The sequence below is a fragment of the Mytilus galloprovincialis genome, chromosome 9, assembly GCF_965363235.1.
Source record: "Mytilus galloprovincialis chromosome 9, xbMytGall1.hap1.1, whole genome shotgun sequence".
Lineage (NCBI taxonomy): Eukaryota > Metazoa > Mollusca > Bivalvia > Mytilida > Mytilidae > Mytilus > Mytilus galloprovincialis.
Genome location: NC_134846.1, coordinates 4649876 through 4677219, shown reverse-complemented (window position 1 = coordinate 4677219; position 27344 = coordinate 4649876). Strand labels below are relative to the sequence as shown.

At 32.2% G+C, this 27344-nt stretch overlaps 3 protein-coding genes and 1 pseudogene across 3 annotated transcripts; 3 read left to right on the top strand and 1 right to left on the bottom strand.

Annotated features, from left to right (window-relative positions):
• Positions 1–2661: 2661 nt before the first annotated feature.
• LOC143044289 (fibrinogen-like protein A) lies at positions 2662–13530 on the bottom strand. Its single transcript, XM_076216227.1, has 7 exons — positions 13327–13530; positions 7944–8015; positions 6959–7015; positions 6117–6283; positions 5367–5463; positions 4701–4865; positions 2662–2932 (listed from the first exon to the last, which is right to left on the bottom strand). The coding sequence occupies exons 1-7, from the start codon at positions 13499–13501 to the stop codon at positions 2688–2690; spliced, it is 978 nt and encodes a 325-aa protein (XP_076072342.1). The 5' UTR covers positions 13502–13530; the 3' UTR covers positions 2662–2687.
• Positions 13531–14114: 584 nt separating this feature from the next.
• Positions 14115–20244, top strand: LOC143046462 (uncharacterized; annotated as a pseudogene).
• Positions 20018–23635, top strand: LOC143044288 (uncharacterized). The gene is made up of 5 exons (XM_076216226.1): positions 20018–20212; positions 21035–21816; positions 22375–22485; positions 22854–22944; positions 23592–23635. The coding sequence occupies exons 2-5, from the start codon at positions 21046–21048 to the stop codon at positions 23633–23635; spliced, it is 1017 nt and encodes a 338-aa protein (XP_076072341.1). The 5' UTR covers positions 20018–20212; positions 21035–21045.
• Positions 23636–24389: 754 nt separating this feature from the next.
• On the top strand, positions 24390–26077 carry LOC143046461 (uncharacterized). The gene is made up of 2 exons (XM_076219621.1): positions 24390–24414; positions 24601–26077. The coding sequence occupies exons 1-2, from the start codon at positions 24390–24392 to the stop codon at positions 25398–25400; spliced, it is 825 nt and encodes a 274-aa protein (XP_076075736.1). The 3' UTR covers positions 25401–26077.
• Positions 26078–27344: the final 1267 nt, after the last annotated feature.

The window sequence follows — 27344 nt, the reverse complement described above, 5'->3', positions numbered from 1 at the left end:
AAAGTAATTTCTATAAATCAAAACATATAGGGGACCAGAGGTAACCCAAAGTTATTATTTCTATAAGTTTAATATATAGGGGACCATTGGTAACCCAATGTTATATCTACCATAGGGACCGCGGGTACCAATAGTTTTTTATAAGTCGAATCTGTAGGCGACCAGGGATAACCCAAAATTATTTAAACCAGTAAATACCAAAGGGGACCAGGGGTAACTAAATGTTTTTTTCCTTTAATTAAACACTATAGGGGACGACATGTAACTTAATGGTATGTCTGCTAAAGGGGACCACGGGTAACCCAAAAGCTATATCTACCATTTGGTACCAAAGGTAACTTAAAGTTATTTCTATTAGTAGAATCTATAAGATACCAGGGGTAACCCAAAGTTATATTTACTCTAAGGGACTACAGTTAACCCAAAGTTATTTAGTATGTACAATCTGTAGTGGACAAGGGGTAACCAAAAGTTATTTAAATCAATAAAATCAAAAGGGGACCAGGGGTAACCATATATCTACCATTGGGGACCACAGGTAACATTACGTTTTTTTCTATAAGTAGAATATATAGGGGACCAGGAGCAACCCAATGGTAAAATAAACAAAGCGAAAGTAGAACATATTAACCTTCAAGTTGAAGAGTTGGTTTATTACTACGCATTCGCCCGAACTATTTCTGGGGCCCTCTGGTCCTAATCGAGCGACAGATACTTCTTTCTGCGGATGATCACGGAAATGCAGTTTCCGTAGTCCGATACGGATACGACACGGACGCACAACGGTATGACTACGGGTTTTGACGTTACTACCACGGATAATGAAGGACGGGTCTCATTTTGGCGACATTAGTGATACGAGTTATTACGGTAACACACGTTTTAAAACGGTCATGACACTGTTTAGTACGTAACAACACGTGTCGGGACGAGTGTACTGCGGATAAACCACGGGTTGTTACGGTACAAGTAAGGGTTAGTAAGAATTAGAACGGTCTGAAACAGATTTGTACGATCTGTCACATTTCTATAATTAAGCTTTTCTTTATGGCAGTTAATCGTAGATTTTTCGTTGTTCTTGTTGAATAAATAATCATCTGAATGTCTGTTCCATGTGGTGTTCTTATCTATCCTCGGACCAACAACATATAGCAGGTCTTGAAACAGATTTGGGACAATTCTTTGAAAGTTCTTTAATGTAGATAGATTTTCCGCAGAAAATTAGTCAGAAGGGGGGGGGGGGACTCATACTGGCCATGGTAAGGAAGTCAGTCCCTAATCCACCATCTACTCTGCTATCAGTCACATGTATATCTAAGTAATTCAGCCACTTTACCATATCAATATCATATCCATGCAATTCAAGCAAATTAATTACGATCAGCAGTTATTGATTTTCTGTTAGATAATGTTATGTATAACTCAACGACAAGACGCAACATACATTTTGTAAGTTCGTCTCTATAAGTGTTGAGTATTTATAAAAAAAAAAAGCCTCATATCATTTTGTCGTGGACCGTAATATTCCAAAAATTGTCGTGTTGTTACGTAGTAAGCCGTAACAACTCATGGCTGAAACCTAGCTATCCGTATTGCAACGTAATGATATCGTGCCGTTCCGTGACACAGTCGTAACAAATCGTTTTGTAACCTTACCAATACGTGGTGTAACCGTACTAGGACGTAGTTATGCGGAGAAATCATTCGGGCCTACGAAAATCACTCGGGCCTACGAAAATCATTCGGGCCTACGAATAAGGACGTACTGATACGGTTTTGATAGTGACTAAAACGATTAAGTACGGTCTTATATATACGTTTAGAAAAGATATACACGGTCGTTATATCCGTGGTCAAATTTTACGCATGTTCAAAAATTGTCAAGGATATACAAGTACAAAATGTACTACTACGGCTACAGTACGGAAATCTACGGACTAATACAGATTGCCACGAATGATGCCGGATCGTATCAGTAGCTAGTCCGACGTCAAATCCGTGAATGTGTGACCTAGCCATAAGGTATATCAGTTTTATAAAGAATCATTTTAAACACTGGGAAAGTAGAGTGTTCCTAGAGTTGTCATTCTTTATACGATGAAATTTCACCACGGTAAGACTGTCATAAAATATATATGCTTAATTAGATCATGGAAGTACAATATGTAATACTTCCATGATTATACATAAAAGATATAAGAAGATATGGAGCCTTGGTTCATACTGAACAGTAAGCTATAAAGGTCCCTAAAAAGGTCCCTAGTACTGCATAGTAATTAACGTATTAATAAATGTATTTAATTATAGATATATTTAACTGGTGCGTCTTCCTTCAGGACCATATGTCAGATAGAAAGGCCAAGCAAATCCCATCTGAGCAATCCACGTATTGTGACATTAATTTACACTAAATTCTTGTAATCGTTTGATCCAAGGATATTGATTGAATTCTCAAAAATAAACAACAATCGGGATAAACTTTACATTCTTAATTTATTTTTACTTCTAAATTACAGATTTTGTGGTTGCGTAAGTACATGTAACTTATTTTTAAAATGAAAATGCCGGTATAACATGTCAGTGTAATGCAAATAAGAACTAAAAGAAACATATTTTTGAAATAACTACTCCCGATACAGATCTTTCAAAACAACGCCTGCGGTTGAATTCATTTTATTCAGGCTTATTTAAGGTTTTCGGATCATCATCTCAGATTTCATAAGTGAATAGTTCCATCTATTTTTCCAGTAATGCCATGCAACACCTCTATGACTATCTTTATCGCTGCTGGTCTTTCCTCGAAGATATTCCCCGTTCAGATTAGAGTAAGTACAACTGCCATACCACCAAGCCCCAACAGCAGTTTGTGCACATCTATTTCCTTTGTCCTTTGTACTGAATGCCTTACCATTGTTGTAGGCCATTGAATCTCCTAAAAATAATAACAAATATGGTAGAACTTTAAATATTTGAACACTTACATTTGCCAATTTATAATCCTCTTTTCTGTTGAAGAAGCGCTACATGTAGGAGAAATGTCGTTCGATTTTTAAATAATTCAATGTTAACTTGAATCTGCTTTTTATATTATGGCATAAGAAACAGCATGCCAATTGGAATCATCTACCTTTATGTTTGTTGTTATTATTTTACTATTTTCTTTACGGATTTAAGATATTTATAATACCCGTAGGATTTAAGGAATAAGAAAACTAATTCATAAGTGAGTAAACACAAATGTGTACTAGAAAGTGAATTTTTAAATCCTTTTTTTAATATCATATATTAACTTTCAGACCATTCATTGTGCCCAAATGGGCTAAAATTGAATTCTTTATCATTACAAAATATTGCTAACAAAACAGGACTTTTTTTTAAAAAAGGGCATACGATACAGTTACAGGGGAGGTACAAAATGTAATGACGTTGATAACGTAAAATGTTATTTTCGCGACGTCCAACAATGACATATCGGGAAAAGATGCATTTTTAGACTATTAGTTACACAGTGTGCAATTGTCCTAATACGAGAATTTATCGGGTCAAAAAAATTCATATCGGGTGAGGCGAAGCCAAACCCGATATGAATTTTATTGACTCGATAAATTCCGTATTAGGACAATTGAACACTGTGTAACGAATTTATCCTGATTTTGTTATATTACATATTATTATATTCAAATTCAATGTTAGGACAATATCAATAAATATATTAAATAAAAAAATGTGAAAAATAAAAAATATTATGACTACAAAGCAACTCAATTGTTTTTTGTTTTTTTTATTAGGTCAATGGTATAAGGGAGATAATTCCAATTGACGTAATAAATAAGGGAGATAAATCCAATTGACGTGATAAAAAATTGTACTGAAATTTATTAGGACAATATCAGCCAATCAAATTGCGAGAAATTACTCTTAATCAGGATAATGATTTTTATCATTCTAACCCGGCGTATTTAGCTTGAAAATGAGTTCATGGACCCCTCTTTTTTAAAATGACATTTGGTTTGATTACGTTTGAAGATTAATTGTATCAATTTTCAAAAACAATCAATAGTGCAACTTTTTAAAATTTGATAAATATACAGAAAACAATGACATTTTTTTTTCTACATTCATGATTATTTGATAAATATCATTTATTTGTAAAAATAAAATGCACAAATTTAAAGGACAATTACATAAAACAGAAATTACAATTAATTCAACAACAAAAAAACAGCCGGTGAGACATCTCTCCATCTAAGTCACAATTTATAAAGATAAACAAAAGTTCAAAGTACGGTCTTCAACACAGAGCCTACAAAGCTATAAAGCCGCTATAAAAATATAAAGCCCCCCCCCTTCCGGTACTAGTGTAAAACTATTCAAACTTCAAACGGGAAAACCAACGGTCTAATCTATAATATAAAAAACAAAAAACGAGAAACACTTATAAACCACACCAACATACGACAACTACTGAACATCAGATTCCTGACTTATAGGACAGGTGCAAATAATTGCAGTGGGTTTAAACGTTTAAATGGTACCAAACCTACACCCGTATCTGAAACTATAGTGTATCATAACAACATAGAAAGACACATTTAACATAATCAAAAGACATATTAACACAAGTGGACACACACTGTACGAAGACATTTGATAGATGATAACAATGTAAATACAAAATATCTATTTGACTGATTACATACCTGCAGTACCACTGTACCCTCCAATCGTCAATTTATAACTAGAATCTTCGTTTCCCAAACTGAAAGTTTTGTATGTAGCATACACCGTGTCACCATTCCAGTCCTCTAGTGTAATCCGGAGCTGATAGTTTCCTTGTGACGTGAGTTTGTAAATGTGTTCGTTACCTAGTATAAATTTGTAAAAACTGTTAGACGAGGTTAAACAATACTTTTTGTGAAATAATTGCATAACTTACTTCGTATTTAATTATTCAAGTTGTTGAAAATGTATTCCTCAGAAGTGCTTAAATAAAGGACAGTACTCAATGATGTTTCCAAAACAAAACAAAAAGCAAGTCACTACATATATTTTAAATTCTTATTTTAACGGAGGTTCGCTGGTATGCTTCAAAATAACACTTAAAAAAATTGTTATGAATTGTTAGTATATAAATAAGAGAAAAGAAAAAAAATTATGCAAAATTAACAAGGATTTCCAAGATAAAAAAACGCGTTATTTTCTTTTTCTTTTTAATGCAATAAAATTATGAAAAGTAACATTGGGTTAGCGAGCAAATTTGTAAAGACACTACATAAATATAACTTGAAAATTCCGAATATCCGGTAAAATGTCATAAACGATATAGGCCAATATTCCTCAACAAAATTTAGTGTAAAATTAAATACCAAGCCAGAATTCTCCTGTCAGATTACCAAAACCATTTTTATGGTCATCCCAACCTCGGTAGAAATTCTCACTACCATCTTGTCTTCTTTGTATAACCTAGGAAAACATCAATTACATGTAAATATGTTTAAACTGCTGAAATATTGCAATGATTATACCACAACATCGGTTATGTGCGAAAGCTTTTGTTTCATGTTAAAAACCTCAACGTGACATCAAAACGTAGAACAAATGATAAAATTAATGTTAAATCTTTTTCTAATGTTTTTATTTACAATTTGTTACGTTTTGAATAAACTTATACCCCATATCCCCTCATTCAATGCAGTTGACCACATTAAATATAATTATTCATCATCTACCATGTTAAAAAAAGAAGGACAATAGATACCAGAGGAACATTCAAAATCATAGATTAAAGAAAACTGACAATGCCATGACTACAGAAATAAGACAAACAGACAAAAAACACTTCAAACGACACAACAAAGAAAACTAAAGACTTAGCAACACGAACCCCACCAAAAAACTGTGTTTGATCTCAGGTGCTCTGGAAGGGTAAGCATATTCTGCTTCACATGTGGCACATGTCGTGTTGCTCATGTTAATACAAACCTGTTATATAGTGTAATTCAATAGGTCACATGAAATAAGCAACTGACTAAGAAGAAAATAAAGGAGACATCAATTACATATATCATATGTATACCTATATATGGATACCTTTAGATAAGTAATAAACAACTTACTGTCCAACCACCACCGGAAGGAACCATATTACAGTAACCTCTGAATGGTGATAAACCGTTTGGATGTAGGATGTACATACCACTTGTACAGCTAGTGCCTTTCAAATCACCACAATCTTGTAATGCTCCTCCGCATTGGTGATGTTTATGTTCGTACAGGTTATCGCCTAAATTACAATGAAATGTAATATATTAGTTTCTTTAATTTTTGTGTTTTTTTTTCACATTTCTTGATCGGTGTGAGAATAATATTTCTCCTAACTAGTGAAATATTTGTTGTCGGTAAATGATTAGTCAAAATTTGATTATGTCATCAAAATGTTTTGTTTTTTCTGAATTTTCCTATTGTGACGTCATGAAAAAAGGCGACCATGTCTGATGACGACGCATATAAAGAACATAAGTTTCTGAAAATCTTTGAAAAAGAAGGATAAAAATCATCGGAGAAACAGATTCCGACACTATAACTCGTGTATTACGATATTTCTCCACTCTCGACATTTAAATTTTGATTATTTAAATAGCTCGGCAAGCCTCGCGCTTTAAATAATAAAATTTAACTGTCTCGAGTGGAGAAATATTGTTATACACTTGTTGCAGTGTAGGAATCTATATTTCTAACACACAATTATACAGTCACTCTAATAAATCGAGGTCATTAAAATGAATATTTAACCTGTAAAAATTTCCTGTTATAAGGAAATTGAATAAACAAAAAAGTATGAATAAGATTTACATCCAATAAGTTGTCAATGTAAATGTAACTCGATGTTTTCAAAATCAATAGAAAAAGATCAAAAAATTACAATTTCAAATAATCAAATTAGTGGTTTTCTACTTACTTTGATTTGCTATGAATTGTTGAACTTCCTGTAGTGAATTCCAGAAAGATTTCATGTCTGATAAAAAAGGTATTGGTGAAAATTGATAATTTGATGTAAGAAAAACATCGTATTATGTGCTGATGTGGCGTATATCAATCAACTAACAATCAACCATTCAATATGTCAACCAAAGTACAGAATGGAAAACAACTGGTATAGTCCTGACTTGGTACTATACGCATTTTACGTTCTAGAAAATAGTGGGTAAAACCTATTGTTATAGCTAGCCAAACCGTCAACGGGTATGACAGTTGTTCATATTTCCTTTATATAAGTGTATCTCTCTCTCGTTGAGTAAAAGTAAGAAAATTGGTATTCTCAACGTACTCATACATATACAAATACAGATACATTGACAATATTGGGTGAGCAATACAAATCGTACTAGGTTATTTCGATAACAATTAGGATCAAATAGTGTAAGCTGTGTAAACATACATCACAGACAAACATCCTACAACACAAGCGACTAAAACATTTTCTGTGGATGTACATGTTTATGTTTCCTTAATATGAAATGCTTTGTATCGAAAAGTATGTTTAAAAATAGTTTTTCTAATATCTATTATATTGTGTTCAAGATGACACAATAGAACTAGGCCCGGTGGTTCAAAAGTGTCGTCAAATTTAAAGTTAGAATCTTCAGTCTAGTGTTGTAGGCTATATAAAGCAATCTATGGAATTGCGAAATAATTAAGGTTCACATTGGTCAATTATCTATATATGATCATATATCTATACAAATATTATTAATGACTTGTTTACCACCTTTTTCTTGTATTGTATGTTTCTTGTCACTTGTTTATAATATCTTTGTATTTTAACACGTCCGGGTTTCACTTGTTTGCAATAAAGGAAAATATATTTAGTAAAAACAATTAAAAATGTTGAATTTATCACCTTCTTTAAGGATTTAGACAGACATTAATAACTGAATACACACCATCTTGCATTCTTTTGGTTTCATTTCTAACATCTTGCAATGCAACACTTGTGGCTTCGTAGACATGTATTCCTGAAATAAAAAAATATGACTCTTGTCTTGACGATCACAATTTAATTTTTTACAATAATGTTAGTTAAAGAAGGAAGAAAGGTACCAAAGGGACAGTCAAACCCATAAATCGAAATTAAACTGACAACGCCATGGCTAAAAATGAAAAAAGACAAACAGACAAACAATAGTACACACGACACAACATAGAAAACTAATGAATAAGTCAAACGAATCCCACCAAAAACTAGCGGTGATCTCAGGTGCTCCGGAAGGATAAGCAGATCCTGCTCCACATTTGGCACCAATCGTGTTGCTTATCTGATAACAAATCTGGTTAAATAGTCTAATTCGGTAGGTCACATTCTTGAAAGGGAAGGGGATTGTAGTTAAGTCGTAAGGAACATATCCAATATCATTTGTGAAACGGTTATTCCATAACGGCCAACCAAATGTTAGTAAATGTTCGAGAGCTATTATTGGTCAATCATTATACTCTTTACTGCCTTGATTTATGTTTTTTTAATAGTTTAGATCATAATTGATTTCATTGGTAGTTGCCTTAAGATATTTATCATCTTCTTCATACAATGTATGTAAAGGATTTTTTATTAATACTTTGAACATACACTTTCAGTTTAATAATAGTTATTCAACCTGCAGACATTCGTAACTATAATATGAAGCTAAGGAGGTGTGGTATAATTGCCAATGAGTCAAATCTTCGTCAGAAACCCAATGACATAAAAGATAACAAATATCTCTGATGTTCAAACCCATATACGGTAACATGGAATTTTTCAAATCATAATCATCATCTCCATTTTACTAAAAATGCGACTTATTTTGGGGTATGAACTACACTTCAAAAAGCCACATTCCCGAAGACCAGTACATATTGCAGTTAATATACGAAAGATACAGTTTGCCTTACTTTGACGATGACATAAGATATGTATTAGGTGAGAAAAACAGGAGATTATCAGACATTCTATTACATGTAGCATCAGTTTACAAGGCCGTAACTACCCTTGAGGCAAGTGAGGCAATTGCCTCACTAAAATGTCGACACTGATTATTTTTTTTTATACATATATATATAAATTTAATAGTCATTTGTTGTTCTGTTTCAACCTTGATTGCTATAACTTGTCATCATTCCTTTTAAACTATTCTTCCTGGATATAACTCAGCATCTCAGCGGGTGATGTTTCTCGATTACATTAACCTAGTAACGATAATCATCATGGATCTTTAGTTAAAAACAGGCTCTTGCAGAAAAAGGAAAAGCGACAGTTAAGGTAAAGAAGGAATAATTCTAGTAAACTAGTTTTGTTTTCTAAAACAGAGTCTGAGTATTGCATATAACTTCATTAGAACAATCCAAAAACGATAAGTAGACTGACAAATCAAGTACTGGTCTTCGGAAGGGACAGTCCTGTCTGCGTATTAATTTCTCCGTTTCACCAACTTTTGACAAATCAAGTACTGGGCATCACAAGGGGCAGTCCTATCTGCGTATTCATTTCACGAACTTTAATCTTTCTCTTTACAGATACATAAAATATAAATAATATGAAACATGGATGCATGGATTAGTTTTTATCCATGTTTCTTTAACCTTAAAAGTTGAAAGAATATCCCAGATTCCAATTTGATATTATTGCGAAATGGTAAAACCTTAAACACAGTACTTTTGTCTTTACTTATTCGGGACTACTGAATTTCGTTTCTTTATATTCGGGGTTTCGGAATCGGACACCCCAAACCCCTAACCCCTAAATTTATAGATTCTGAAACTAAAATACCACCTGCAACTATTTCCAGAAATAATTTGAAATTACGGTACTACATGTAAACGTCAAAAACTCCATTCCAATTTTCCTGTACCCATATCATATATACTTACTCTATAGATAGAATCATATCACATGTATGTTATCTCATTCTATACCTAGTTTGTCTACTCTTTGTCAACATAAAAGCGAGTTTAATATTTTGTAACTGCGACTGTATGATGGTGCTTACAGGAAAGCTTAATTCCCTTTTACAAACAAAAGCTGCTACCGAATTGCTGATGGAGAAGGAATGGAAGAAGACATTTATCATTGTGTTGATGATAATGTGCTACCTTTAGAAACACAGACTGCCCTGAAACGACTGAAAACTTGGAAAAGAGCATGCATGAGTGGCGAGAGATTGTGCGGTCTTGCCATGCTCCATGTTCATCGCGATAAGGATATCAGCAGACCAAATTATGATTCTGAAACGATTTGACTGAACTGGCCATAGAAAAATCTGGCAAACTCTTTTGAATCGATGTTTGTTCTATTCTGGCAACAGACTCAAATCAGTGATATTTGAATGATTGTCTTACATATAAATTTAAATAAAGTTGTTAAAAATTTGGTGTTAGTAAAAGTCTTAAAATATGAAAAATTTATATAAAAAGTGTACAAATTCAAAACATTATCAAACTCTCTAAAAATGCCTGAATATAGGATTTTGCACCATTCATTTCATACCCTCCAAAAAAAAAAAATTCGCCTCGCTTCGCTCGGCTCAATTATTTTGCCTCACTTAAATAAGATGCCTAGTTACGGCCTTGGTTTACAATGTGCCACGGGTGTATTTCCGTTTATTATAATTTTCCGGCTGATTGTCCGGTATAGTCACCAACGCCTTGTATGTATTCTAACCAGTAAACACAATGATAATCTTCAATAGCTGTAATCGTCAGATCTACATTCCTACATATTGAAATAGTTTCAATTTCAATAACATAAAAGGTACAATTAAAATGCACAAGATGGGACAATGAATGTCTCTTCAATGATGTTCAAAGCCAAACGGTTTGAATATTCAAAATCTTATACAAATATTAAAGTGCGGATTAAACAAAAAAAAGCAACAAAAAGTTAGGTCAAATCTCGGTTGAAGTGCAGTTCACGTTTAACTGAGTGAAATTTCCAAGCATATCGATGACAGCATCGGTTTATGAATGATACATGTATTCTTTGATGAAATCGTAAATAGTTGTAACAGATAATTATACCTTTATTACATACTCTATTTATACGGTGAATTCTTTTTTTCTTGGTACACAATTATTGTAGGATTTCTGTGGAATAGTGAAACCACGAATTCAAATCATAACCGGAGTACACATTTTCTAAAGTTGAGTTTATATACTTTGTTTCTATTATAAAAACAAAAATTGTTAACGAGCAACATATTTACCCAGGTTGTTTGGGTGTTTGGGTACTGCTGTCACATTTAAGGATTAAACTAATAGATGGAAGAAAGATGGAATTTTCAGTTCATTCTGGATTAGGATAGTCACCTTTAATGTTTTTAAAACTTTTTTCAAATCAACTGATATTTTCACCAAACTTGACAGCTATCTCAATTATATATTAATCTTATAGAATGCCAGGTTGTTGGGTAGTTGGGGTATAATGCTGTAAAATTTAACGATTTTCAAACTTATAATTAAAAAATAAAAGCTTAATATATTTGACTAAATTCGGATAGATACCTATAAATTGAAACAAATAAAATTACCAATCAACCTTGAAATTGTTAAAGGTGACTATCTGGATTTAGTTTGAATTCAAAATTCTAGCTCATTTTACCTACAAAATAAATCATAGAATTTGAAAGAAATAAATCCAACTACCAAACAAACTAGCATTTTGTACGATCAATATATAATTGAGATAATTCTATAGTTTGATGAACATCCAAGTTTTGTGGGAAAAGATATAAAAAATATTACATCCTTAAATTTGACAGCAATACACCAAACTACAAAACAACCTGGCATTCTGTAAGATCAATTTTTAATAAAGATAGTAGTAAAGTTGATGTAAATCTAATTTGATTTAAAAAAGTTATAAAAATTAAAGGTGACTATATGAATTTAGTCTGAACTGAAAATTTTCGATTTCTACCTATTAATAAAATACCTAAAACAACCTAGCACTCTCTAAGCACAATGTATAATTTAGATAGCTGTACACTTTTATGAAAATACAAGTTGATTTGAAGAAAGGTATATAAATAATTAAAGGTGACCTTATCAATTTCATCAAACTGAAAATTCCGGCTTTTCTTTTACCTATTTAGTAAACCCGTTAATTTGACAACCATGAATCTAATTTATTCTAGCAAATAACCTCGTTTTTTGGATGATCAATAAACAACAGATTTAGATTGGTTGATTCAGACCAGTCTAGACAAAAGTTAAAGGTCGGGACTGGTTGAGACATGTCAGGCCTGAGTCAAGACTGGTCGAGACAGGTTGAAAATTGTCAAGACCATTTCAGACTATACTAATATTATCAAGTACTGAATCAGACTTAAGCTTATTAAGTCGATTACAGTCAAGTACAGTTTTAAAAGTAGTGTAATTACGTCGAGTCTTATTAAGTAAAATATGTGATCTACTTTACTGGTCGAGAACAAAATAGAGTCTTTTCAGACTCTGAGCTGTTTTTAGTGATAATGTCAAAAACTGAATGTTCGGATTGTTTTTACAATTTTTGAATACATTCACAAATACATGTAGTTGATGACCGGTGAAACGGAACATTGCCCGACTTTGATCGACTAACTAGAATAGCGATTTTATGGTCAGTGAGTGGTGCTATAGCACATGTTTATTTCGATCAAAATCCCGTTCGACCCTATCATCTTTGTCCAAAATTGTTCATATTTTATTTACACCAAAGTTTATATTCTTTTCAATAAATTATCTTTTGATTTCAATATACCATCATCTTATTGTTTTTTTTTGTACTAAAAACTACAAACTACTTTTGATGTAATTGTACGTTTATCAAACTTTGGTAAATGTCTGATGAATTCGTCCTTGTTATAGTGGTTAGATTAGATGAAATAATTATGATAATGTAATCGAACTAATAATCAGAATTCATAATTATCATTATTGTAAAACTGCATCGACATGAGAACAGATCATTTTAAATATGATAATATGTACCTGCCTAACGGTTAGCTTCTTAAATTATTTAAAGTGAAATTATGTATGCAATTCTTTGTACATGTATTTGCTACTTTTTAATGATTGGCAAAATACCCTAGATCAGTTGTATTAATTTGTCAAATATTCAAAATTTGTAAATAACAAAAAACATGAGGAATCTGCATAAAAAGTTTACATGATTTACAATTTAGATAATGTATCTTTATATAAGGTATTAATATTGTTTGACCAGAAAAAAAAAATCCCAACAAGAACTAAATTGTGGTTGTCACAGCAATAAACGGATATTACCTCATGTATAGGACATATAAACAATGCACATACCTTCAGAAATAGAAGCTGTCAAGTTCTGTTTCACATCATCAAAATAGTTTTTAATTTCCTTTTCAATGTTCATTGTTAAATTTCCCTTTATACTTTCAATGTATTGTTTCACATCTTCGTTTATTTTTAATGACAGTAGAACGTCTTCTAACGTCAATTGAACCAAATACGACATTTTCGATTCGAACGTGTCTGAGAAATATGCTTTAACGAGGCCCGATCTAGAACGCGTTTTTGAATATTGCGCAACTCAGGCATTTTTCGGTAGTTGGTTTAACGGTTATAACATAACACATAAAATAAATATAAACAATACCTTTTCTGATTATTTTAGGAACTAAAATGATAAAATAAATCAATTTTTGATCGTAGTTTATATTTTATTTAAATTTATACTGTTATTATTGTTTACGACATAGTTTCGCGCCATTTACGGCAATGTAAACAATATCAGACGACATGCCTAGCAGAAAGAAGAACGGTCGGTTTTTGAAAAACTGTCAGGCAGAGACTTACAACAACAGATTAGACAACATATCTAGACCCGATTTATCCACAACTGATTTTGATACACCATCTACACTCGATTTTGTTACTACTTTTACACCCGATTTTGATACTATCCCCGAGGAACCAGTAATGACGCACCTAACGTTGTGTTTGTCTCTGCATTTAATCTACCATTTAAAAGAAAAAGAAACACGGAATAGAATGAAAGATTGATCACTTGTTAATGTATTTCAATCATTAAACAGTTGATTTTTGAAACAGTAAAAGCAATAAAAATCATGTTTGCTAACATTACAAACGGACTGTCAACTTATGATGGGTACCAGTAATGACGCACTATAAACAAACCAGTAAAAACCACTTGCAGTGTACCTGATGTTCGAAAAATTGCTTCAATCCGGATAATTTAAAGTTAACACTATTCAACAAATTTAATTTTAATAACACATTTTGACATTTACAGTCACTTTTATGATCATGTTGATAGCAACACAATTTTTTTCATTAATTTAATTGTAACCTATATTTTATTTCAAATTTTATATAAAATTGTTCAAAATTTATCAAAGTGACATATATATTCCATATACTTGAAAATAAGAAGTAATTGCATTCATAAAACAACATTGACATTAAAACATTTATCAATGTATACTTCGTACAATGAATGAAAAAAATCGATAAACAATAGAAAATTATATAAGCGACGATCATTTGTTCTACAGTGATTCCCGCTTAAATGTAAAACCATGTCACATGACAGTCATATGATTTGAAAAACACAAACTGGGGCAGCATGTGCATACATACTTTTGCCGGCCAAAGTGGATTTAGGACTGATAATCATTCTGGGAAGGGTAGACTGTTTTTGACCTTAATAAAATGGCAGAAATTGCATTATCTTTACTAATTCAAGCAATAATAACATTTCTGGACAGAGTTTGAGGCATCTATGTTGTAGTCATATGACCTTCACCATCATGTTATGAATAGTAATTATCGATGACGTCACATCTTTTGTTTAGAAATATAAAACCCAAAACTAAATTGGTGCGTCATTTCTGGTCCGCGTCAAAACAGGTACCAAGACGATACTTTTACGCCCGATTTTGATACATCTTTTACACCAGGTTCTTTCCAACATGATCACACGTATCAATCCTCTGCATCGTTTGATGAGATCAATGAGTTCTATTTTTCTGGAAAATTAAAGCCAAAATTATAGGTTATACCAGACATGTGATTGACATTCAAACCTTTTTTGATAATATGAGATGTTCCAGATGTGACATTACATTGAAGTTAAAAGATGGAATTGGAATTTTGCCTGCTGGTTTATGTGGTCACCTGATTGTTCGTTGTTATAACTGTAATGACTTTGTACGTGTTGCCATGGGCAAAACCCACAATGCATCCCATGGGCCAAGGATATTTGATGTCAACACCAAACTTGCAACTGGTAAGTGCAAAAATAATATCTGCACACCCTGTATATTTATACTTTATATTCACATGTAGCATGTTTACCTAGTACCAATTCCTGGACTGCAAATAATTATGATGTCTTGCGAGTGCTGCCTTGTAGTAGCATTAGCCTACTCTTTTTCGAAATCTACAAGGGTGTCTTTAACGTGCAAGAGGAATCCATGACAAGTCGCCCCACTGGCAAGTCGCCCCACTCCTAATCGCCCCACTTTTTCACCAACTCGCCCCACTTTAAAAAAAAAAACGCCCCAACCTGGATTACCAAATCGCCCCACTTTTTAAAAAATCGCCCCACTTGTGAAATGTGTTAAATCCCGTTAATATTACTCCTGAAAACTTGCCCCACTGAATGGAAAACGATAAAATCTAGATTAATATATTATTAATATATTATTAACCAGGATGAATTTAGTAAAGCCAACTCGCCCCACTTATGGAAAAAGATGTTATCCCGTTGTATATAAGTTAAATTCCGTGAATATTACTCCTGCGAATTGGCCCCACTTATGGAAAACGATAATATCTAGATTAATATATTATTAACCAGGATGAATGTAGTAATGCCAACTCGCCCCACTTATGGAAAAAGATGTTATTCCGTGAATATTACTCCTGCCAACTCGCCCCACTTAAAAGAAAATGATAATAATCTAGATTTATATTATATTATTAACCAGGATGAATGTAGTAATGCCAACTCGCCCCACTTATGGAAAAAGATGTTATCCCGTTGTATATAAGTTAAATTCCGTGAATATTACTCCTGCCAACTCGCCCCACTTATGGAAAAAGATGTTATCCCGTTGTATATAAGTTAAATTCCGTGAATATTACTCCTGCCAACTCGCCCCACTTATGGAAAAAGATGTTATCCCGTTGTATATAAGTTAAATTCCGTGAATATTACTCCTGCCAACTCGCCCCACTTGTAGAAAAAGATGTTATCCCATTGTATATAAGTTAAATTCCATGAATATTACTCCTGCCAACTCGCCCCACTTATGGAAAAAGATGCTATCCCCTTGAAAACCTTATAGAAACTTCTTATATTATTCCCTTTTTTTAATATAGCAGTAAGAAGTGAGTATTAATATTTCCACTTATGAATAGTACAAGTATGAATAGAGTTAAAATAAATATTTAACATGATTAAACCAATTTCACATGTGGGACGATTTTTTAAAAAGTGGGGCGATTTGGTAATCCAGGTTTGGGCGGTATTTTTTTAAAGTGGGGCGAGTTGGTGAAAAAGTGGGGCGATTAGGTGTGGGGCGACTTGCCAGTGGGGCGACTTGTCCTGCTTCCGTGCAAGAGATATGACTCTCTCTTAACACGGGTCAGCCAATTTTCGTCCCCTTCCAACGGACTATCATCGTTACTTTAGTTTATTGCTTTTGGTTGGTTTTTTTCTGTCGGGCAAGAATGTAAAAAATACAAAATCAAATTTACAGAACCAAAATCTTACATCATCCAGTGAAAAGGTACTTTACACAGTAGAATAAAATGCTTCATTGAGCGCTTATCAAACCCTGACAATTGGGGCAATATTGGACACAATATTCCAGCTTGATACTGTCTGAATTGGGATTGTGATTAAATTTGTTGACATAATTATGATATAGCTTTCAGGGCCTTTTGAAGCTACATGTAACTATGCTGAATGGGCTTTGGCTCACTGTTGAAGGCTGTACAGTGACCTTTAGTTGTAAAAACTGTCTTGTGAACAGTTGTCTCATTGGCAATCATACCACATCTTCTTTTTTATATTCTGTACATGTACATTTTAAATTTATTCTGTACTATGCACCAAATACTCAGACTATTGCCCTGATCTTTTTTTATGGAACTCTGGTTGTGGCAAACCAACATTTTTTTCAATGTGGCCCCACATCAAGGATATGATATAGACCCAGAAAGAAGTCTGTAACATGTATAAATTTTGAGCAATAACTATTAAGAAGTCATCTTTTTTATTGATTTAATAAAAACTACCAACCCAACACGCATCGTTTTATAAGTTGTATTTCGTCACATTTCATTATCTTATGACACAAAAAAAATACATTGCATCCTGGACTCATCAAAATCTTTTGGGACTCACCATTTCTAAAAGTGATGAGTCCCAGGACTCACCATGAAAAATTCCTAGTGAGAACCCTGACTCTTATAACAAAACCTTTAACATCATGTGCCGCAATGTGGATATATCCAAAATCAGTGAAAATTTGGTGTCAGAATGAGGCCACACTTAGAAATATTTTGGTTTGCCAAAACCCTTAGTACCCAATCTATGCATCGAGAAAGTGGGTATATTTGTTGCTACAATGTAGGTAGGCTATTTCTTTTCTTTTTCTTTTGGCTATGAGAAATTTAAATATCAATGTTTATAAGTCTTCATGTCTATCTGAATAAAAATAAATATTTTCACATTAGGACAATAAAAGATTTTTAAGTAGGTAGTATTTTCAAGGAAGGTACATGTAGCATTAGGGCAAACAAACCTATTCTTTTTTTAGGGTCTGATATAGTCTCCTTGTTCCATATATAGAAAACTGTTTAACCAGACTTTTTATATTTATATTATTTGTGTATTGAAATCATTAAATACTTTTGTTTCTTTTAAAAAAAAATAGCAATTAATTTGACAGATCAGTTGTCCAGATATATACTGATCATTAAATTGCTAATTGTTAATGAAAAAAACACCACATAAAAATTAAATTGTCTATCAGCTCAAGGCAAGATTTTAAGTAAACATATAAATTAGTAAAAAGGGCTAAGTTAGCTTTTCTCATCACTTTGCGTCCATCATGGTTTTTACAAAAATCTTCTCCTCTGAAACTATACTAAGAAAAATGTAACCAAACTTGTCCACAGTCATCATGATCATTGCGTTTATCATTATGGTATCTTGTTAAAAAGATGTGTCCCATGACCCCCCCCCCCCCCCCCATGAATCAAGATGGCAGCCATGGCTAAAAATACATAGGGTAAAATGCAGTTTTTTGGCTTATTTTTCTAATGAAATTGTTCATTACATGTAGGTCAAGTTCTATCTGCCCTTTAATTTTCAGACCATTTGGGCAACTTGTTGTTGGGCTGCTGCCCCGGAATTAGTAATTTTAGGAAAATTTTGCAGCCTTTGGTTATTATCTTTTGATGTCTCGAAATATCAATGTTATTTGTACAAGACTTACAACATGTAGAAGCAGATAGAAAGCGAGGCTGTGGCGAGAAAAAGTTTTTTTCCAGCCAAGTACAAATAAAATTTATATTTCGAAACAAGGTATGCTGTTTCACTATAAACTGCAACTCTTATAACTGATCTAATTGATGTATTTAGAGTAGAAACTATCATTTCTTACTTTTAAGCCAAAGGCGTAAAATTTCCGCCAACCTGTATATTTTATTGACGTCATCAATTAAACTGTACAGAAACCCATTGTCTACGTCATATACAAGGGGATATATACATGTACGATCACTGACTGTTTATCACAGATGAATTATAGTCGATGCAATTTGACTGCTCATATAGCACAGCTGCAGTATGTCACCTTATATTAGTACTGTTGTTCAAATTTTTAGTTTTAAAATATATATATATGTTAGATATAGGAAGATGTGGTGTGAGTGCCAATGAGACAACTCTCCATCCAAATAACAATTTATAAAAGAAAATCATTATAGGTCAATGTACGGCCTTCAACTTGGAGCCAACGGTCTAATCTATATAAAAACGAGTAACGAGAAACATGTATAAATTACATAAACACATGATAACTACTGTACATCAGATTCCTATATGTACATAAATGTATTGACACATACAAATACTGCAATTTTTTAAATGAAAATTAATATTACAGGTATGTACCACAGTGGAATAGGACCAATACAGCTTAATAATTTATTTACATCACTAAATTTGCCAAATGTCAGTGAAAGCCTGATAAGAAGACGTTGTGAAGAGGTTGGGCCTATTCTTGAAAATATAGCACAACAGTCCGTAGACAATGCTTTGTTTGAGGAGGGATTGCTAACAAAATCTTGTGAGTAAATCAATGATGACTCTTTAATGACAGATTTGTGTAAGCCTGATATTTTCTAGTATTGAATATCAATCTACAAAGGATTGAACCACTCTACACATGTCATGAATATTAATGTGAATGTGATTTGTTGTGTGAAAATTAGCACTATTTTGAATGAGCATGAAATGAAGTTTAAATCATAATTAACGCAACATAAGTTTTTATATGTCAGTCTTTAAAGAAAAATAGAACTTTATTCATATGATAAACAAGAGGCTAGCTAGATCTGGCTTTGTTCACATGTAATTTGTCTATTATTTGAGTTTGTTAACTTTCAAAAAACCTGCTATGAAACAATGAACACCAAACTAAGTCTTAATTATCCTTATTTAGTACAAGGTTTGTGTTTTATTTTCTCTTTTGTAAAAAAAAACATGGCTGCCATTGCTATAAATAAATCATAGGGGTGAAATGCAGATTTTGGCTTATAACTCTGAAACTAAAGCAATTACATGTAGTATATATTTGACATGGGGTCAAGATCTATATTCCCTTAAATTTTCAGGGGAATCAGACATTGCCTGACCTGTTGTAGGGTTGCTGTCCATATGTAGTGCTTTTATCTTTTAATTTGTCAATCATTTTTTTCATTTCAGGTAATTTACAAGCCGATAATGACAGTGATGCAATTCATGCCATTGCTAGTGGGTCAGAAACTGCAACAAGCAGTAGTGGAATAGCTTCAACAGATAACACTAATCCTGTGTGTGGCCCTATTAGTGTAACTGGAATAACAGCATCAGCAGACGGAGCTTATCAGAGAAGGGGCTCAGGAAGGTGTTACAATAGTTTGTCTGGTAACTATATCTTTATTATTTACCTATCTTAAGATGGAAGTATTATGATCTGTTTACATGTCATACTAAAACTAAAAAAAAACTTATTTTATTCTTAAAACTAAGAAATATTGAACAGATATATCATTCTTGGAAGCAGGGTTTCCGTTGGCAGCCTCCATTTTTACACATTTTGGAAAAGAAAAAAAAATGTTTGCAATGAAAGATTCATCGTTTGCAAAAGAATTTGGCTAAAGAAATTATAACAATTGGATTTTATCCATCTTGTTTACCTTTTACGGGTTTCTTGGACAAAATGAATACTTCATCAGACAATATTGATTTATTTGTCACTTAGGGGCCTTTAACAGTTGACTATACTGTATTGGCTTTGCTCATTGTTAAAGGCCGTACAGTGACCTATAATTGTTAATTTCTATGTCATCTTGGGCTCTTGTGGAGAGTTGTCTCATGTGCAATCATACCACATCTTCTTTTTTTTTTCTCTTTTGGTTTTTTTGTAAGTAAGGAAAATTGTATGTAAAATATGTTTATGTTTGTTGGCAAAACTAAATTGAAAAAGGCATAGAGGTAAAAAAGAATATTTTCCACCAGCAGAAAAACATATGTGTATAAAAATGAACAGGGTTATAAAAATGAAATAAATTTGAATAAAAATACATTAAAAATACTCCTGGTATCAACTATTTTTATGAAGGGTACAATAATGTGAATAATATATATGAGGAGCTAGATTCCTTTTGACATGAAAGTGGGTGTAACACGTAATTAATGAAATCCAGTAATTTAAAAAAAATATTCAATGGAAAACTTTTTTTGTAGGAACAGCTTCCATGATTGGGAAAAAAACAGGAAAGGTTGTTGGCTATAGTGCTCGATATAAGAGATGCAGGAAATGTGATGTGGCAAAATTTAAAAAACGGCTACCAACAAAACATAAATGTCGTAAGAATTGGTGTGGCTCAGCCAAATCTATGGAACCAGACATGATTGTGGAAATACTAAAAGACGCCAAAAAGAAAGATACCCCGGTAATTACACTAATAGGAGATGACGATTGCACAGCATTCAATCGGGCAAGATGTGAAGTCGACTCATGTTTGGAAAAGGTCAGTGACATCAATCATGTAAAGAAGAACATATCAAATAGGCTCCACAAAATAAAAGGCAAATATAAAGAGCTGTCTGTAAAAACAATTACTGCTCTCATTAAAAGTTTTTCTTTCATGTTAGCCCAAAACAAAGGTGACTCAGACAGAATAAAGAACAGTTTACCATCTGTAGTGCTACACCAGTTTGGTAATCATGATGGATGTGGAGACTGGTGCCAAATGAAAAACAAACCCACAGCAAAGCATAGAAATCTACCATGGGGTGCAGATCTCAAAGATGAAAACTTGAAAAAAGATCTTTTAAAAGTGTTTACAGACCTTGACCCGGGAAAGATGAGCGAACTAGATTCCAGTAATCCTAATGAAAGCTTTAACAACACTGTTCGATCAAAGGCCCCTAAAGACAAGCATTACAGTGAGAGTGGAAGTTTAGCTCACAGATTGTCTGCTGCTGTTTGTCAAAAAAATGAAGGCTACATATATGTTGCACAGGTACTAATAATTTATTTAAATAAAGTAATATAAAAACATTCATCAAATTATTTTTTTAAACAGAATATGGTTTATAAACTTGAAAAACTGTAAAACTGGTTCACTAATTAGGTTAAGTTGAAAGATAAACCATAATCACATGAAACTCATAGATATAAAAAAGAAGATATGGTATGATTGCCAATGAGACAACTCTCCATGAGACAAACTTGACACAGAAATTAACAATTATATATATAGGTGACTATATGGCCTTCAACAATGAGCCAAGCCCATACTGCATAGTCAGCTATAAAAGGCACGAAATGACAATGTAAAACAATTCAGAGCAAACTAACCGCCTTATTTTTATAAAAAAAAATAGAACAAAAAACAAATTTGTAACACTAACACATAAACAAACGACAGAATTACAGGTTCCTTACTTGAGACAGGCATATACATAGAAAAAAATATATCAAAAAGAATAATATTTATGTTGTTTAGGATGGTAGCTTTGTGAAATGTTATCATACACAATGTAAGACACAGCTCCCAAGTTCTTGTGTGTTTTTTTAGGTCCATGAAGAGCTTGGTCTTAGTCCTGGAATTGCCACAACAGTAACAGCTGCAATAAGAGACAAGGATGTTAACAGGAAAAGGACTGTAGCAAAGACTAAGGAATTTAAGGTTTGATTTAAAAGCATTTCAGAATTTTCATTCGAACACAATCTTTATACATTAAATGACTTAAGGAGATTGATAAATTCTAAACATAGTTTTATGCAGCCTTTTGAAATTTCTTATTTTCATGATAAAAAAAATTAAAAATCCCTGTTTTGTGGGAGTTACATCCCTTTGATCATATGATAGAAAGTTTTTAAATGAAAAAAAATCCTCTAAATTGTTGGTTTTTTTTTAAATTTTATATAAAGTATTATCCTATTGTATCATTATAACTATGTGAATAAACATTAAATTTGTCATGCTTTAGAGTGTGTAGACTTTACTTTTACATGAAACAATGCAAAGGAATGTTTATTTCTTATATTTTACAGTTACAACGTTTAAAACTTAAAAGTCAGAGATCTTCAGAAACAAGAAGTCATGAAATCAGGGAAGGGGACACTTACTGCTCAAATGTCATTGGTATGTATAAATTTTATCTGTACGTTTTCAATAAGAATTTAAAAAAACAATAATTGTTCCTACAACATGTTATCAAAGCACTACCCATATATAAAATATATTTCAAAATATTTGATATAAAATTATAGTTATATTAATTTGGGATTTACTATTTTCTAACAAAGAAAGATAATTTTTGTTAGAGTTTTTTGACAACATAGATGTTTGGGGAATATGATTGAACTTTCATGATGAACAACCTTTTAATATAATTTTGACAATGAAAGAACATGACTAATTTCCATTAATGAAATTGCCCTGCTAACATTATTGGTAAATTATTTATAATACTGTTACTCTCTTTTGTGGTTTGTATTTCATATCTAATATTATGTTTTTTTTTCAAATATCCAAATATACAATTTTCAAATATACAATTATCCAATATATAACAATATCAAAATAAGAAAGAAATTTGAAATCAAAATGTATTTTGAAGATTTAACAAAAAAAAATGTTTCCATTACTTTTTCATATGACAGTGGATTACGACACAAAAACCGAAACAGTGTTATTGCATCCCTTCTTTCTAATTTTATACATTATATTGAATTTTTCCAGATAGGTCTTCTTACAAGATATAATTTGACCTCAATTGTATATTTTAGCTGATGCACAAGAACCTGATTTGACAGTTATTCCAGGACATTAGAGGACAACTGTGAACATATTGCGAAAGTTGTAGTTTTTTATGATTTAGAGACCACAGGACTAAGTATGATATAAATATGAATTGGAAATAGGAAAGCATCAAGTTTATTTGTACAAGCTTTAGGAGTAAGGGAATATGCCAGACTTGCCAAACAATTTCACCTATCAGCCAAGTATTCACAAAAACTTGATATTTTCTGACAATATTATATACTTATTGACTGACAGGTTATAAGGACAAATCATTGAATGGATAAAGAGTGGAAGCATAGTTAAACTTGCTATTGTTTGAAAAAGCCAGTCAATAACTATTTTTTTATAAAGAAAACCATGGCATCAGAATGATGTATTATCAGACTATGATGTCACTTTTATCCAAAGACAAAAGTTCAGGAAATGGTTAAAAACTATTTGCTGGTTAAGTCTTTTTTACTATTAGGTAAATAGTCAAGAGAAAATTTTCTAAAAAAAAAGCTTGTGTTCGTTTATAGTTCTATTGTAAAAAAAACACTGTCGTATAACAATGGTATTTTATTCGGAAAAAAGTTCTAGACAATCAGGAATTCATTAGTTGAGCCAAATAATGTCCTTCCACCTTTTTAATCTGCAACTTTTTAGAATGCCTCATCAAGGAAATGTTATGAAACTTACACAAAATTTAAGTCATTGATGCACATTTATTGGAAAATATAAAGAAAAATAATCCTGGTCTAAGAAATTCCAAGGGAGATAATTGATATAATTTAGTTAATCAAATGTGGGATGTGGAGGTATCCTTTAGTAAGTTGAGTCATATTCCTATGCAATACTCTCAGACTGCTAAGTACTATCCATACTGATCTGTGTCCACTATTGTTACTCTTGGTTAAATTATACAAAAGAAATTTGCAATTGAACTTTTACCATGACAATCATTCAATCTACTTATTTTCATCAATTTATTAAGTTATTTTCTTTTTTATATAGGTAGACAAAGTTCAGTTACACAAATCTCTGCAGTTTGTGAAGAACAAGAATTTAACAGATACGCAACTCCTACTCAAGAAATTTCAGAAGATGCATGTAGAGTGACAGGATTAAAGTTTAATACAGCGACAAATGAGCTCCTTTACAATGATGAACCAGTTTCACATAAACACCCACAGCAAGTTCTTTTAGATTTCATACAGTTTTTAATGTCACTTTGTGCCAGTGACAAACACATTGTGCTTGCTGCTCATAACAATAGGCGATTTGACAGTATCATACTATTTAATCAATTAAAATTTTATAAATTATGGAATCATTTTTCAAGATATATTTTTGGATTCTGTGATACTTTACCTTTTTTCAAAATGTTGTATCCAGAATTTGAAAATTACAAGCAAGAGTATATTGCTCAGAAACTGTTGAATGAAGCTTATTCCGCTCACAACGCTTTAGATGATTGTAGAATGCTTATGTCTCTTGTAAAAAAGACGGAGAAAATTGATGTTCTCCTATCTGACTATTTTTACAGCAGTCACCAAGTTACATTTCAGGGTGTGCAACCGAATAAAGAGTCATTAGAACACTTGTTAAGAAATAAGGTCCTCTCTAGAACAATTTTCAAGAAACTTGAAGATTCAACATTGACTTACAATCATCTGAAAATTTCTTATCATAGAGATGGATTTGATGGTCTATTTTATTTGTTGAGTGAACAGACAGGCAGTGGAAAGGCCAGAATTAGTAACAATCGTCGAGTGATCCAAAAGATAGCTGACTTTTTTTCTAATGAAGAATGATGTTATTACTGTATACAGTGACTATACACATGAATATGTATTGATAAATAGGGCAGCATTTAATATTTATACATGCGCTTTAAACAAAATAGGGGTTTACTGTTCTACCTCTGTCTGTGCCATAAATATATTTTGTTTAATTTTTTGAGGAACTTGAAGACGAGGATTTCTGATATTTTATTTCAGGGTTTATAAGTAAGCTTTAACCTGTGATGCATTTTAAGATTCCCCACTCAACAACTTCCTGTTTAACAAAATTAGTATGATTTTACACATGATAGCCAAGTTGATATTTTTTTTGTCACATTTTTCTCAGAAACTACTATATAAGTCAGCAATACCATGTGATTCTTTTTCAGATTCATCAATCAACAACATCCCGTTTATCTTACACTTGTATCATTTCACACATGATAGCAATGTGGAAAATTTTAGTTACATTTTTCCCAGGAACAATTTCAATTTACCAAGATTTCTGAAATTTCAACATCTTTCTGTTTTATAAGGAAATATTCAGGTGGGGGTATCATTTTACCTGCATCACGGTATGTAATTCTGTCTGTCTATTAATCTTTCGACAATGATTTCTTCGCTTCTATGAGAGGGAATGATTTTATATGAAGCCCAGAGCTTGATCATGGAGAGTTGTAAGCATTTTTTTTATCTGGTATGCAGCCAAATTAATCACCGGTATTGGTTGCTTTTACATTTTAAAACATTTAAGAGTTTTTCGGAACAAATTAATGCTAAATAAATCAAATATTTCATCATGTTCAGTACCCGTTTAAGCTTATATTTCCTCTGAATTTGAATTAATTGTAATGACTCTTTAAACAAAACTTTCAAATTAGTAGGTAACGTGTTACCTAATATCTTGTTAACATATCTGTTGTGTTTTGGATAACGATCACTTAAAATATACCACTATGAACAACGGTACTTATATTCATATAACATTATAAATCACTAATCCTTTACTGTGAAAATAAAATGTTTATACATGATATCGCCTTAATTTATTCATACAGAATGTCTGTTTTATCGGCAAAACAACGTTTACGTCATTTGGGATATAGCTGGTTGAACCTTATCAAACAGTTTGTGAAACATTATCAGTTGTTTGCTTTATCCAGTAAGCTAATTTGTTTTTAATGAGGAAGAGATACATGTCTGTGTTCTGGTTCATGTAAAGATGTGATACTGTACAAATGTTAGTTCGTAGGTTTGTTTTGTGCCTTCTTCATTTTTCCTGTGCATTTAAAAATGTTATCGTGGGAAAGAAAGACTTAAGTGTTGTTTACGTATGCGTAGTATGTTTTGCGCATGCAGGCATATTCTTTCTTATTTTTCCGTTTAATTATTTTTACTTCTTCGAACCTTGTTTTGTGAGGTCCTCAATATATCTACAAACAATTCTTTTCGAAAACTGTCGATTTGATCCCCTTTCTATACATATGTCTTTTTGTAATGCTAAAAACATGAATTGCAAATTAGTGCTTTGTACACCCAATTATGACACTGTATTTGAACTTAAGAAAAAAGAGCTGTTGCTTCCTGGAATTGAGGAGAGTAACATATAAAACAATCGGGCTTTGATTTTTAGTGTACTTCTTATTACATAATATCGTTATAAAGTTCAACCCATTCCAATGTAAATTGGTCATGTTTCATATTGGATCAATTGATTGGATACACAAATCTGCTCTTACATTGTCACAATAACATGACTAAGGATTTTAGAATTTTTTGTTTATACATGATGCATAGAGATAAGATATTACATACAGTTTCAAGTTTTACATGAATGTATGAGAATTATGTATATAATTCAGGTTTATACAAGAGACGATTTGCCCCTTGCCGTTCCTCATTGCATTATCTACATTCAATTATTTTTAGCACGTGAAAACTATTTATAAATTTTCTTTGTTTACGTTGAAGGCA